At 43.2% G+C, this 15,792-nt stretch overlaps 1 protein-coding gene across 5 annotated transcripts in view; it reads right to left on the bottom strand.

Moving 5' to 3' along the window:
• EFR3A (EFR3 homolog A) overlaps positions 1 to 15,792 on the bottom strand; it is a 105,359-nt gene that overhangs the window by 36,034 nt on the left and 53,533 nt on the right. For all 5 annotated transcript variants that reach the window (XM_075920132.2, XM_075920131.2, XM_025184913.3 and 2 more), the window contains 5 exons: positions 8,428 to 8,506; positions 6,576 to 6,711; positions 4,077 to 4,241; positions 2,443 to 2,557; positions 1,457 to 1,508 (listed from right to left, as the gene is read on the bottom strand). In XM_075920132.2, the coding sequence (XP_075776247.2) occupies positions 1,457 to 1,508; positions 2,443 to 2,557; positions 4,077 to 4,241; positions 6,576 to 6,711; positions 8,428 to 8,506 (547 nt within the window). The remainder of the gene's footprint in view (positions 1 to 1,456; positions 1,509 to 2,442; positions 2,558 to 4,076; positions 4,242 to 6,575; positions 6,712 to 8,427; positions 8,507 to 15,792) is intronic.

A 15,792-nucleotide genomic window follows, 5' to 3' on the forward strand; every position in this document is an offset into this window, starting at 1 on the left:
CACTGAGTAAAATTCCCTAGACCAAAGAGCTGTGTGTAAGCTCAAACTTATGTCTCAAGCAGAAATTGATCCAATAAAAGGTATTACCTCACAGCCTTGTCTCTGAGGCTGTGTCTACATGGCACAGCTTTTAGAGACTCAGATATGTTGTTAAAAGTCTGGCAGCTGTTTGTTGACACTTTTGCTGACAAAATATTTCCATGCCCTATGAGCGGAGTTCCTGTTGTCAACAGGAGAGCGCTGTTGTCAACAGGAGAGTGCTCTTGTCAGCAAATAACTGGTTACACAGTGACAAAGCTTATTTTTCATGGTGGAAATGCTCTTTAGACACCTGAGTGCGACAGAAGTTGTATCATTCAATTTTCAGCATAAACAAAAGCTATATCCTGGGATCACCATACTATAACACAACTGCATGCCATGTTACTTTTCAAATAGAAAAATCCAAGCATAATATAATAAAGGTTTCTAATGCCCTCTGTCTGTAGAGAAATGTATGACTTAACATTTATGTAGTGCTTTTAGGCACAGATTCAGAAGAGCCCAGAACTCAGCACTTCCTAATTAGGCACCTAAACAGGTGATCAATCTTTCAAGAGTGCATAGCAGTAAACAACCATCACTAGTACTGCATGCTATTCCCTTTTGAAAATTTGGCTACTGTGACCTGGTATATCTACACAACAGTGTAAGCCCAGGCACTAGGGATGTAAAGGTAACTGGTTATAGAGTAAGCATCACCCTTATCAGATGATGTGTCCACAACAATGACCAAAACATAGTTTAAGTCACTCTACAGATATTTTGCCTTCTCTACCAGTAATGGTTATTAAAATCAACTGATAAGATGTTTCCTAAAGCCCGCGACCATTTAATAAATTTCATATTTAAGTACAATTTGAATTGCTGAAGGAAGTTTAACATTTTAAAAAGTATGTGTGAAAAAAATGAATATTTCTAATTATGCTTTTTAAAAGAATGAGGGAGGCTTGGGAGGCGAGGCACTTGAGAGTAGTGATGTCTGAAATGCTATTCCATTTTAAGACATAATGCCTCCTGAGGCATAGGGAAGTTAATAAGTGCCCATTGCTATACCTTAGAGTATAGAAAGTGCCCTACCAATTACAGCTCTCCTAGAGGTAAAGAGGGAAAAGAAGTTCCAATTTGAGGTTGCTAGCACTGCTGGCAGAACTAGATGCTTCAACTTCCTGACATTCTTTGGGCCTACAGCCCCTATTATGACTGCTATCCTCTAAACTACTCTGGGGGAATGGAAGATTATCTCTGATACTTGTAAAGAACTTGTGCTTGAGCAGCTGTGATTTTACTCTAGATATCTACATATCTTGGCAGTTTGAACATGTACAACCCATTTCATAACTTCACCAGGAGCAAAACTCTGTGCATTTACAGAATAAGCTGTCTTTAAAAAGTATATTTAACAAATAAGACTTACCATAAGTAAAGATCTCAGCAACATGATCTGAATCCGCCTGGTTCCCAAATCCCTAGAATCAGAGGAGAAGGGGGAAGATATTCAAGCTAACTTTTGAGTCAATTTCTTGGATTAACTTCAAAATACTCTCTAATTACCTCTAGTGTGTCAAGAGAAAACAGCAAACTAGGAGAGTGAAGTATAACACTAAAAGAAAAGGGTGAATATCTACTAAAGAAGTAAATGGAGAAAAGACTGTTTCAAAATGATAGTTACAGAAGACACACAAATGAGTAAGCAATAAGGCACAAAAAACCCATACACATTAACACAGGACAAAGCTGTAAATGGAGAGGGGCTGAAATTTCACAAGTGTCTCAGTTTTGAATGCCTACTTATATGAAGTGCTGAACATAGTACATGTTGAGCCTAAACAACAGAAGTGCTGAGCACTGGTAGTTTCCAATGAATTCAAGTGGAATTATAAGTGCTCTGTACTTCTGAAAATAATCAAGCCTTAATTGTCCAAGTTGAACACCCAATTTAAAAAAAGAAAAAGCAGCCATCTGAAATTAAACAAATTCAGTATAATTTCTCCAGCATTATACCTTCTTAATCTTAAAGGTAATTAGCATAGAATGAAACAGAAAACCTTCTGAATTATTCAGCTGTCTATAAAATTTGTAGCCAGAAGACAACTCCATGGCTAAGAAAGCATACTTCATAAAAAGTGTACTGATTTTTAGAAACACTTGTATAACTTTGAAATGCAGAAATTTTGTAGTCCATGATACATAGGGCTTTCCAATCAACTGTAATTAAAGTTGCATTTTGGACACTGGAGTCATGTTGCGGTCACTGAGTGAGGTTTGTTTCTCTATCACATTTCACAGAAACTTAGAAGCTGGAGTTACTTTAAATTCCATTTTTTAGAAGTTCTACTTTAGCATGGCATGAGAACAAGACAGAGCTCACATTCAGAAGCTCAAAAGAAACAAAGTACAAACCCAAGGTGGCTTGTATCCAGCGAATGGGAGGATATCCCAAAAACAGGTACTTTCCCCATAATGAACATCATGATCTCTGACCGTTGGTAATCTGGGAGATTGCTCCCAAAAAACCCTAAATAAAAAGAGAGAAAGATGACTTTCAGGCTTCTACTCTCTTTATATAGAAAGGTTCATAAATTTAAGAAATAAAATACCTACTCTATCTGGGTCTCCTATATCTTTGGAAATCTTCTAGTTTGTATTATGGCAGTCACATAACTACTGAGTCGTCATCTGTACAACTCTGTATATACACCATCTTGTCACAAATGCCTCATTCCCCCTTTTCCCCTAACACAATTTTTACTCTCATCTTTCCAGAATAATTATACTATTTAAACCAGGGAATGTGACATTAATTGGAAGTTAACAGAGTCCTCAGAAGCTGGAAACTGTCCAAGCTAGAACAAAATTCAACTTCTTACCTTTGAACTTTCTTATACCAGTATTAAACATGAATGAAGTAATTCAAAGACCTCTTACAAGAATATGACTATGCTCTTGCTTCACCTACAAACTTCAATACAGCAATGTTAAATCTGGATTTATGACCTGAAAGATTTCTAAAACTATGACAAAGCTTTTCTTTAGAAAATTGAGTCTTACAACAAAGTTGAGAAATAGTTACTGCAGCTATAAGGGTTAAAGTATAAAGAAATTTAAGAAAGATTAATTTTCTAAACAAAGTATTTGAGGTAATCAGAGTTAAATAATTGGGGGATTTTAAAATAATTGTTTACATTAAACGTATAGCAACACAAATAGCACTAAAGTAACAGGCATGTCTGAAAAGAGAGCTAAGTTTTGCTAAACAAATTATTTACAGAAGGGGATGCTAACAGAATTTTATGTATTTTGGAAACACAGCAGTAATCCTGCAAATACAAGTAGCATTAGGTGTCATTGGTGTTGCTAGCTGTGACTTCTGAACAAATCTGCAAACAGTAACAATTAAAATTCATCTTACTACAGTATACTGAGATACCCATGTGGTTGTTATATCATGTAGCTATGGGTGATACACAGTGTACATTAAATATGGAAATTTAAGGGAGAAGCTTTATATTTAAAGTCTCAGAGGGGTAATCGAGTTCGTCTGTATCTGTAAAAACAACAAGGAATTGGAATAGTATTCATTCTGATTAAGTGGGTTTTACTCACGAAAGCTTATGCCCTAATAAATCTATTAGCCTCTAAGGTGTCACAGGACTCCTCATTTTTATATTACAAGGGTTAGGTTTTAGGAAAGAGTAATAAACTCATAGTTTTTGTTCATATTAATCAATAATGTAACTGCAGAAGTGACAGCTTTCCAAATGTATTGTGCCTTGGCCCAGTTAACATGTAAAAAGACAGCTCTCTCTAATTCTCACCCTCACAAACTTCGCTTGTGTTCTAAAAGTTGGTGCAGGTAGACAACTCACTCTTATTTTGGTGGTAATGAAGGGGAAAAGAGAAGAGGTGAATGAGATCTTTACTTAATGGAGTGCTCTGTGTTTAGACTTTCATACCCATCAATTTAAGTTAAGTTATTGAAGTGAGTCCATGTTCAACAGACCAAAAAAAAAAAAAAAACCACACACTTTACTCACCAATTGTTTGAATAATGGCATTCTGAACAATCCTTTCATCGCTTTCTTTGGAACTTGTGCTGAAACTGGCACTGCCAGTTGAGCTACGCCTATCACCTAATTCAAAATCAACACTAAGACGCAAGTGCTTCAGTAGCGTGTTAAACACTTCTAAGACTGTTGGTCCTGTGGAGTAACAGATATTAATGATAACCAGAGGTGAACTCGATTTGTTTGAGGGAGAAAATAAGCAGTCAAATTCAGAGTCTTCAACACAAAACCATAGGAAGCATTATGGCTATTTTAAAGATGGTGACACTCTTAATTAGCAGGCATAAGAGTGCCTACATCCCAGAAAATCTATCCCTGCGTCTCTTGAAAATGGGACTTCACATTTTACACATACCCCCCCTAAAATCCTGACCCTTCCAGGCTAAGAGCCAATAATAGTAGAATTTAAATGCACGTTCTCACTGAAGTCTAAAGCTTTGTCTACATTTGGAAGATTAAATACTTCTAACAGGTGTCATCAATTGAACATACATACACTCGTAGTGCCACTAATGGATTGTCTACACCAGTGTCTCAACCTTTTTTATAAAGTACCCCTTTAAAAAAAATGATAAGTACCCCCAGTATCTACAGTTTTCAGTCACATTTTTTTTTCTACCATTGCAACGCATTGCTTTAAACAAGTTAATTGTAGCCGGGAGGACGATGACATTTTTGGGTGTAAAAAAGTACAAAAATAAAGCGCTGTAAAACTTAACACAAAAATTCAGTTTTCTCCAAATTTCAGTTGTGTTGATGTACCCCCCAGACTTCTCTTGAGTACCCCTAAGGGTACTCGTCATATCACTGGTTGAGAAACACTGGTCTACACTACCAAGTTTTGTTGACAAACTTACGCTGACACCCAAAAGTTGACAAAAGTCACCAGAAGGAGTTCACACTTACTCCCTCCGTCGACAGACTATGTCCACATTGGAGGCACCTTCATTGACAATGTGAGCAAATTCATTGTGGGTATGTATCCTACAGTAAAGTGCTGTGGAAAGGCAGAGCTGGTTGCTGGGCATGCTGGGATTACTCTCCCACCCCTGAGTTCTCCCACAGCCTCCTCAACTGCCAGGAGCAGTGTCACAAGTAGCTCTGTGCCAAAGCAGCACAGTTGACTGTCCCTCTCCCACTGCAGCAGCAGTCTGCTCTATTCCTAGAGCAGGGCAGAAAAGGGGCAGTCCAATGATTTGCTCTTTGTTCCCCAAACACAGCAGCACACTCAGCTGTCGATACTAGAAATGGGACAGCTGCATGCCTGCAGAGAAGCAGGAATCAAAACAAAGAGCAGAGGGATCAGGGCAGGCATTGTGGGATATTGGCTGAAGCCAGTTCTGTTGACAAAACAAAAGCAGAGTCTACACTGGCTCTTTGTAAACAACAATATGAGGGGGGAAGGGAATCTTTGATAGGGGTGGAAGTTTTTTGCTGTCAAAACTGGGAATTTTTCCTGACAAGTCATTTTTCAATATAGGGATGTAAAATCCTGTATAAATGGTTAACTGGTTAAAAACTGGACAAATTATTCTTCTTATCCTCTGATAGGACAAGCAGCAATAGGCTTAAACTGTAGCAAGGGAAGTTTAGGTTGGACATTAGGAAAAGCTTCCTAACTGTCACTATTCCAGTGCTTAATCACAAATTGCCTAGAGAGGCTGTGGAATCTATTATTGGACATTTTTAAGAGCAGGAGAGAAAAACACCTGTCAGGGATGGTCTAGATATTGCCATGAGTGCAGGAGACTGCATTTGATGACCTCTTGAAGTTTCTCCCAGTTCTATGATTCTATGTATGTAGGTCCATGAAAAGCACCTCTCCAAACAGGTGCACTGCTGTGTCTCGATTTCTCCTCCTATTCAGAGCTGAACAAAGTCAGAAACAATGTTGAATTTCATGATAAAGTCTCTCCTCTAGGATTTCAGTTATTAAACAAAAATTCAGCATTGTATCTGAAGTTCTCAGGTCCCTTTAGGTTCTTCCCCAGAGTTTCACAAAATCTACTTTTGTATCAGAATTTCATTGAATTTCCTTAGCAAGAACTCCCAACGGTCTTGGTCCGTTGTGAAAGGAGCTCTGCCAGGACTATTGCTGGTCTTTGTGGAGATTCTTATACATTAGTCTCTCTCTGACTAACCAATAGGTCTCGTTTTTCTCCTGTAATTACTCAAATCTACATTCTCTAGAATTCCTGGTTGTAAAGGGCAGAGGCCCTGTAACGGTAATGGTAGGTCCACACTTACAATTATAGAACCAGTGCTCTGGAACAAATTCTAAGTGCTAAAAAAAAAAAGGAGGGCTAGTTCCATTTGCACCAAAGAGAACAAAAAATGTGATTTAATTTTAGATAAAAAAAAAAAAAAGCTACAGTGGTAAAAATTGCAACCAACAGTTTAAATTTGTATTCATTCTGAAACTCGTTGAAATAGTTCATTGGTTTGATACATTCACTTGCCATCACTCACCTATGGATCCTTTAGCAGCAATGGCAACTGCTTCTAAAAGAACCTGGATAATGCCTGCTCGGACTCGTGGTGAATCCCTTTTGCGAGCATCAAGGTGTCCAAGTGTCTCCTGTATTACATGATGGGAATACTGTGCCTGCAAAAGAATTGTTTTTTTTACTTTTCCAATTAAAGATACCTCCACACACAATCACTCAGCCTAATAAGTGGTGCTCCCCTCCTCCTTAGCACTGTTTTGGGACACTGTGACAGCCTGTCACTGGTCGGGGGGCGGGGCAGCCGGAGCCCCGGTCGGCAGGCAGCCGACACTTGGGAGCGGACTCCCCGGCGTTCCCCCAGCGCTAGCTGGAGGCGGCAGCGGGCGGAGGCACTCCCCCCGCGCCTGCGCCGGCTGCGTCGTTACGGCTCCTTCCCCGCGTCCCCGGATGGCGGGGGCGGGAGGGAGCAAACCAGCTGGGCAGCGGGGCACGGCGCGGCGACGTACCCGGAAGGGGCGGGGCCCCAGGGAGCGGCTAGCGCGGCGGGCCAGGTCAAAAGGGCTGGCCGCCGACGGAGGAGGAGGCAGGCTCCTGGCAGGAGCAGGGGAGCAGACCCGGAGGCAGGACGGAGCCCGGGCGGCATACCCCACGGCTGCCGGCCCGGCGCTGGTCCCGAGGTCTCCGGGACAGCCACTGCCCTTGGCGGTCCCTCAGCCCCTCGGCCGACGGGGGGCGGACCCCACCTCGTCGCACCCAACGGGAGCGGGACGTCTGGAGGCAGAACGGCACCCCAGAGCGCGCCCCAGAGGCCGCATCCGGGAGCGACACACCCCAGGACACCGAACCAGGGTAGGTGCAAAGGCGACGGGCACGATTGGCGAGAGCCACCCGGAGGGAGGAAGGAGCCCGGGGCAGGGCGCTTTTGGCGACCTTCGGTGGACGAGTTGCGGAGGGATTAACTCCCTCATCCACCGCGTTGGGGCATTAGCAGGCCCCGCCACTTAGGGCCCCGGGCTGGGACCCGGAGAGAGGGTGGGACCGGGTCCCCCTCCCTCCGCGAAGGGAACATCCCACTCCCCGCGGCCTGAACAGAGAGACGCTACAAGTCACAACCCCGCAAGGGGAAACTCTGAACCAGGGGTCTGCTGCCCCACCCCGCAGAGACGGGTAACTATTGACGGGTTCGCTGACCCCCCCTCTCTTCCTGGGAGGGGGTGATCGCACCCAGTATTGGGGGGCCCGATAGGCACTAAGAGGGGGCACTAGGGTTCGCTGACCCCCCCTCTCGGACCAAGAGGGGGTGATCGCACCCCGAAACCCCCACAGACACAATTATACATTTCTAAATTCCAGTCAATGAAGAGTGGGACTAAAGGTAGATAAAAGATGCTACAACGGACTAATTTAAATTAGTACCCCATATCTCTCAAATTTCTCAGAATAAGGGTGGAGTCATTGGTACACTGAAGGACTGGCAAATATTAGTTATATCATTTATATCAAGGGTTTGAGTTAATAATGTGACAATTCACTTCCTTTTGGATGTGTGTAAAATAGAACAAATAGAATAAAATTAACTAACTTTCAAGTCCCTTTCTCCTTCCTCACACTTCAAAATCTGAATGCATATGAGATTAGAATCACAGTTGCTGAGACTCTTGGTCACAGGTATAGGGTTAAACTGCTTGACAAATACTGGAGGGTGAGAATAAATTTTCCTGTATGGCATATAAATGGGAGGGACATTGTAGATTCTATACCTGTATCTACCAACAGAAAGATCTATCATTATATGGATTATATGCTTGTTTTCTCATCAGCTTTGTTCTTATATAGTACACACAGGTCTAATCAATAGACGAGAAGAAACCTACCTGTATAGAGTACATGATAATTTTGAAGCAGTTGACAGCAAATTCATTGGGATCCCAGAGTTTGTGATGGTCTAAATGTCTGTAACAAAACCAGAAGATGCAGGATTTTTCGAAGTGTTTCTTTTTTATATTGATTCTTGATAAAAAAAATATGGATTGTATCCTAGCAATTTATTGGTTTCAGTCATTTTAAACTGAAAGTCCTGGCTGCAACACACTATTTTTATGGTCCTAACTGTTATTGCTGCAGATCTAAAGATTTTCACCTTGTTAGCACTTAAATGATGACCTTATAAATTACAGAAGAGGACTACAACCCAGGAGACACATGTTCTATTTGCCAAAACCTATGGCCAGAATGTTGACATTTGGATGCCTAATAAAGTTGGTAACCTTAGTTTCTATTTAGGAACCTAAATAAGTGGCTTTATTATTAGAAGTGCTGAGCATTCACAGGTCCCTCTGAAAGCAACACCCCTAAAAAATAAAGCAATGTTATGCCAATCTTGTAGCTGAGGCATGAAGGACAACATTTTGAAAATTCATAGTTCTAAGATAATAAATCCTATCTCGTGACCTAAAATAAGAAAAAATGGATTACAAACCTACTCATCACTAACAGTACCCTGTTGACAAATTTCTGAAGCGCACTTGATAAAACATAACTACTGCAAAACACTAACGTGAGCAAGAGTTTTTTTTTTTTTTTTTAAATCCACACTGGCTCCTAATACAGCAGACATGACTTTTTACAATGCTTTATTTCCGCCCCCACCCCTCCTCAAAATGAAAATTTTAACAGTATTGGTGTGGCCTCTGAGATCTAACACACTCAGGAGTATCCTGGGATGGCTTACCCACTTAGTTCCCAAGAACAGAGTTCAGTACAACTCTGAACTCACTCATCCATTTATCTTTACTAGCATGCATTCAAGCTGCAGTTGAGTTTATCAGGTTCAGGTATTGCTGGTAGATGCAGAGCATGCCATACATCCAAAGTTACACAGCAAACCTCTCCCTCTAACCCATTTATGAAAACTTCAGCACATAGTAAACTAAATAGACTTTCAGACCTGTAGCCAATTTTTAAATGATTACATATAACTATACAAACAGTTTGCAGACACAAATTGACAATTTTATGGATTTTATTATTTTCATATTCATACTGAACCTTCCAGTGCATGAAAGGGCAATTACAATCTTGTTTCCCAATAAGGCAAGTGATAAAGAATAATTCTGTTTCATTATGTTTATAGATTAGGTGTGTACCAACTAGGTTAATGCAACATTTCATGTCTATTGAATATAATGTACATTTATTTAAATTTTTTTATTTTTGTATAACCTATTAGTACTTAACTATCCTTATTGTTAAAAAGTTTTTTTTTAATATCTAACCAAAATTTAAGATAATTCCTGTCCTACAGTACGTGGACAGTGATCAGTTGTCCTCCATGTCTACTTTATAACAGCCCTTAACATCAGAAGAGCAGAACAGTTTGTGCTGGTAAGGGAGTGGACTATCACGTCACTCTCTGTCCCGCAGTGCCCTGCCCCGGTGCTCCAGGGAGGTGGGATGCGAGAGACACGCGGCCTCCCCCGTCCCCACCCCTCCAGCTTACTTACTCATACCCCCCCAAACAGAGACCCCACGTACCCCCAGCCCACTCACTCAGACCCCCGAAGCTGAGACCCTCCATCCTCAGCCCCTTTACTCCCCACCCTGTTGAGACCTTGCACTCCCAGCTCCCTCACACACCTCCTCCACCCAGAAATCTTCACACTCACACCCCTCCACAGAGACCCCACACTCCAGTCCCCTTGCTTAGCTCTTCCACCAAGACCCCGAAACCCCAGTGTGTTCCTGCCCCCGCCCCCTGGCCAGACAACTACCCACAGCCTGCTCCTGCACCATCCCCTGCTCTTGCACCCTCACCCCAGCTTGCTTCTGTATCCTCCCCCTGGCCAAACATCTACTCCCAGAGAGAGGGGGGTTGGCAAGCATAGTGAGCAGGGGATGCAGTCCCCTGGTATGTGTATGTATTTTGTTAGTCTCTAATCTGCTACAGGAACATTCTAGATTTTTTTGATGATTACTTGTTCAGTTCATCACTTCTGGGGCACCCAGTATTGGCAATTGTTGAAAGACAGGAAACTGGGCTACACCGACCTTTGGTCTGACACAGTATGGCCATTCTTGTATTTGAAGACTTACCACGTTAAAAATCATAGAATCATAGTGAAGTCATCAAGTCCAGCCCTCTCCCCAAAGCAGGACCAATCCTAACAAAGTCATGGCTGGGATGAATTTAGTCAGCCCAGGACTTAAAATCCTTGAGATTCCACCACCTCCCTAGGTAACCCATTCCAGTGCTTCACCACCCTCCTAGTGAAATAGTTTTTCCTAATATCCAACCTAGACCTCCCCCACTGTAACTTGAGACCATTGCTCCTCATTCTGCCATCTGTTACTACTGAGAACAGCCTCTCTCCATCCTCCTTGGAACCTCCCTTCAGGCAGTTAAAGGCTGCTATCAAATCCCCCTTCACTCTTCTGCAGACTAAAGCCCAACGCCCTCAGCCTCTCCTCGAAGGTAATGTGCTCCAGCCCCCTAATAATTTTGGTTGCCCTCCACTGGACCCTCTCCAATGCGTCTACATCTTTTCAGTAGTGGAGGGCCCAGAACTACATGCAATACTCCAGATGTGGCCTCACCAGTGTCGAATAAAGTGGAGTAATCACATCTCTAGATCTGCTGGAAATGCTTCTCCTATCGCACACTAATATGTCATTAGTCTTCTTGGCTTCAAGTGTACATTGTTGACTCATATCCAGCTTCTTGTCCACTGTATTCCCTAGGTCCTTTTCTGCCTAATTGCTTAGCCAGTTAGTCCTCAGCCTATAACAGTGGTTCCCCTCTGCCCTCTTTTCTCAAGAGAAGACATAACCAATTTTTAAATTTTCCTTATCGGTCAGATTTTTTAAATATTTAATCATGTTTGTTGCTCTCTTGTGAATTCTCTCCAGTTTCTTCACATCTTTTCTGATTTGTGGTGCCCCAAACTGGACACAATACTCCAGCTGAGGCCTCACCAGTGATGAAAAGAATCATCTCCCATGGCTTACACGTGACACTCAATAATCCACCTCAGAACAGCATTAGCCTTTTTGTTTGATTTGTAATCCACTCTAGTTCCCAGATCATTTCTGGCAGTACTGCTGCCTAGTCAGTTATTTCCCATACTTTTAGGCATAAAGCATTTTTCATCTGGAATCAAATAAATTAAAAGAAATTCACAGGCAAGAGACTAAAAAAATAAACAATGTGAAAGCACAACTGCTGAAGAGTATTAAAAAGGAAAGTTAATTAATATCTCTCTATAAAATAAGAGTGAGCTGGGAGCATAAGGTATGCTTACAAGTGTTAAGGTATTACTAGTGTTTCTAAATATCAATAAAGTAGAAACCATTCCTGTAGAGTAGCAAATGAGTTCTCGCAACACTGTGTAAGGACGTGGGTGTAAGAATCTTAAAAAGTACAATTTAAGAACCATTCAGAATGAATCACAGGAAGGACAACCCATCCTCCTCTATTATTTCAAAAACCTCATGCAGATGTTGCTGTGGCAAAATTCCTATCTGTAGGGGTATTCTATTCTGAAAACACAATTTATAGGGCAGATCCTTCCTTTCCCCTTTGAGACATTCTTCAGCTATTCAAGACTGCATATATGCACTATAAATATGTGATCCCAAACAGACTGAGAACAACAACAACAACAAAAAGACTCCCAATATGTACATTTTACTATAAAACTTTTCAACTTTCACTAACTAGTAATTTTTGCCTGATGGAGCAGTCAGATTTAATCAAAATTAAAAGTGAGAATTTGAGACAAGGCATATCATATTGACACTGAAAGAACATTAAGAATTGCCAGCAGCAAAGAGATTTTAAAGTCAACCTGACCAACATTACTAGGTTGACATTCAATCTTATGACGCACTAATGTGGCTAGCCTGTTACTGTACTGCCAGCTTCTTGTCAGGGGCCCTGGAGCTTATTTGAGTGGCCTGCCCCCCGATCCCAAGAAGGGCGAGAATGGCTCCTATTGTTTCTACTATTACCATTCCTCCCCCTATGTCAGAAGAAATGTAGGAAAATGCCCTGTTAGGCAGGGCTGGGGGCATTTCTGCTTGAGCAGGAGTGCCTCTGAGGGGCAGGGGTATGGATCCTGAGAGATTTTAATGTGGCCCGGTGTCCTTCAGGCCATGCAGATGATGGTCAGTCTGCTCTGACAACAGGGTTGGCCCCTCAAAGAGGAGGTCCTGAATGGTGGTCTGGAGCTCAGGAAGCACCCCCGGCACCTGCAGCCAAGAGCTGTGGAGCAATACTAGGTCCGAGGCCATGGTGCGGACATCCTCATCTGCTGCGTCTAGGGCCTCTTGGAGGGCCACCCGAGAGACCACTCTGCCCTCCTCAGAGAGACTTGAACTAAGGATGGATAAACTTGTCCATTGCAGCCCATGTGTTGTAAGCATAGCAACTCAGCAATACCTCCTGATTCACTATGCAAAGCTGCAGATCCCCAGACACAGAGGCCTTCCTGTCCAGAAGGTCCATCTTTTTTTAGCATCCCTGCTCTTGAGCATTGGACCCAGTTACCCATGTCTTTCCTCCTGGTTCCCTGCCTCAAGAATGAAGGACCCCAGGGGGACTGGGGAAGAGATGCTCATTCCCCTCCTGCAGCACAAAGTACCACCTCTCAACCTTCTTATCAGTCAGTGAGATGGAGACCAGAGTTTGTTAAAGGGTCTTTATGATCCTTTATGGTCTTATTGGGGGCAGGGCCACCCTAGTAGGGGCATCAGGCTGCAGACTGTCAACTGTCAGGTTTGAGTCCTTCGACATCTTTTCTCCCTGAACTCCCAAACTCTGGACCAGGCAGCGAAGGAGGTCCTGATGTGACCTCGAGTCCATGGAGAGAAGGAAGCACACCACCAAGAGCCTCATCTGGCAAAGAGGAAGATGACCCCTTCAGGCCCACCTTCTCTGGATCACGGGCTTGTGAGGGAGCTTGGGAAGCCACTGAGGACATCACCATAGGAGGGTGAACCATGGGTGGCTCTCTCTCAGCAGGGGGCCCAGGTGAGGCTTGCCCCGAGTCATTGGAGTCACTGAACTTGAGCCCCAATATGAGTGGCGAAGTGCCAGTGGCAGATGAAGGGCTGCTTCCATGAGGATAATCTTCAACTGAGACTCTCTCCCTTGCTTGATGTGTGGCTTGAAGCCCTTTCAGATCTTACATGGCTCGAACAGATGGGCTTCTCCGAGGCTCTTGAGGCAGACTTTTTGGGCATCCCCACAGGGCATAGGCTTCTGGCACTTCACACAGGGTTGAAGCCTTGGGGCCCGGGCACGCCCTGCCGCAGGTGCTGGAGATGCAACGCGGGCCCCAAATTTAAGTAACTACTAACACTTAACTATTTACAAGATAAAAACAATCAACTAGAAAAACACTGGCTAACACTATAAAAAAAAACCAAAACAGGTGAGAACTGCTCGGAGTGCTTGCAAAGTACGTTCCAACAACCATCACCATCAGTAAGTCGGAATTGAGGGGGTGGAGGGTCAGTAGGGGTGTGTCTAGACTACATGCCTCTGTCGACGGAGGCATGTAGATTAGCCAGATCGGCAGAGGGAAATGAAGCCGCGATTAAAATAATCGCGGCTTCATTTAAATTTAAATGGCTGCCCCGCTCTGCCGATCAGCTGTTTGTCGGCAGATCGGGGCAGTCTGGACGCGACGCGCCGACAAAGAAGCCTTTCTTGATCGGCACAGGTAAACCTGGTTTCACGAGGCATACTTGTGCCGATCAAGAAAGGCTTCTTTGTCGGCGCGTCGCGTCCAGACTGCCCCAATCTGCCGACAAACAGCTGATCGGCAGAGCGGGGCAGCCATTTAAATTTAAATGAAGCTGCGATTATTTTAATCGCGGCTTCATTTCCCTCTGCCGATCTGGCTAATCTACATGCCTCCGTCGATGGAGGCATGTAGTTTAGACGTACCCTAGGGGTTTATATTTGCTGATATAGCAACGCCACACCAGGGGGTTCCTCTGCTGGCCCAATGGGTATGACTAAGGGAAAAAACTTTCAATGGTGCACCCAGCATGTGCTAGGGATGTTAAAATTCGATTAATTAACTAACTGATTAGTTGATGGGATTTCCATCGACTACTTGATAAGTCAATAAGGACTAGTGCGGCATTTCAACGATTGAAACGCCGCATGGAGCCCGGAGCCAGCAGGAAGTCCCCCGCTGATCCCGGGCTCCATTTGGGCATTTCCTCTTTGAAATGTACAAGAGCCCCTCCTGTTCCTCCCCGCTTGCTGCCTCTTTCTGATAGATGCAGCAAGTGGGGGGGGGGGGGAAGCAACTAGTTATCTAGTTTGCCGACTATCCGATAAGCAAAAGCTTTTGCTTATCAGATGGTCGACTAGTCGATTACTTGTTTACATCCCTAGAGCATGCACACCTACATGGAATGGACATGAACATTAGTTATCTCTGGCTTGTGCATGGAACTAACTGAAGGTACCCAATACACTTTAATATAATTAGCTTTCCCTGACTGATGCAGAAAAAAATCGTTATCAGCGGTTTGATTTCTTGTAGTTATCACAAGTATGTGGGTGTTGAGGGATTCTGAGCAAGGGTAGTTAGTATCCATATGTATTAATTCAGAAGGGCATTCCAAGTGTAATTCTGCTTATTAGAATGAATGTGGCTCTATCTCCTGCTGGCTGGACCACAGCAATTTATGAATTCATATAAAATGGTGACCTAATTCCTGAGCTAAGTGGGGAAGTGGAATAGTGGGAGGAAACACAAGGAGGAAGATGTAATATGGGAGACCTCATTCATACGGAGAAAATAGAGCAATCGACTAGTTCTTGTAGATGCCTGTACATAAATGCAAGAAGCCTGGGAAACAGGAAAAATTGGAAGTCCTAGAATAATCAAGGAACTCTGATATGACTAGAATAACAAAGAGCTGGTACAGTAATTCTCATGACTAAAGCGCTGTCATGGATGGGTATAAACTGTTCAGGAAGGACAGGTGGGGGAGAAAGGATGAAGTTGCACTGTAAGAGAGCAGTATGATGGGTTAAGGTTAGAGGTGAGAGCAACAAGAGTGATGTTGTGGTGGTCATCTGCTATAGACCACTAGATAAGAGGATGAGGTAGGCGAGGCTTTCTTCAAGTTTCCAGATCACTGGCTAGGGATGTAAGCGACTAGTTGACTACCCAACAAGTCTAGGCTTATTAGGTAGTCAAGACATTACTGGGTAGTTG

Source organism: Pelodiscus sinensis, chromosome 2 (assembly GCF_052426305.1).
Source record: "Pelodiscus sinensis isolate ZL-2025 chromosome 2, ASM5242630v1, whole genome shotgun sequence".
NCBI classification, from domain to species: Eukaryota; Metazoa; Chordata; order Testudines; family Trionychidae; genus Pelodiscus; species Pelodiscus sinensis.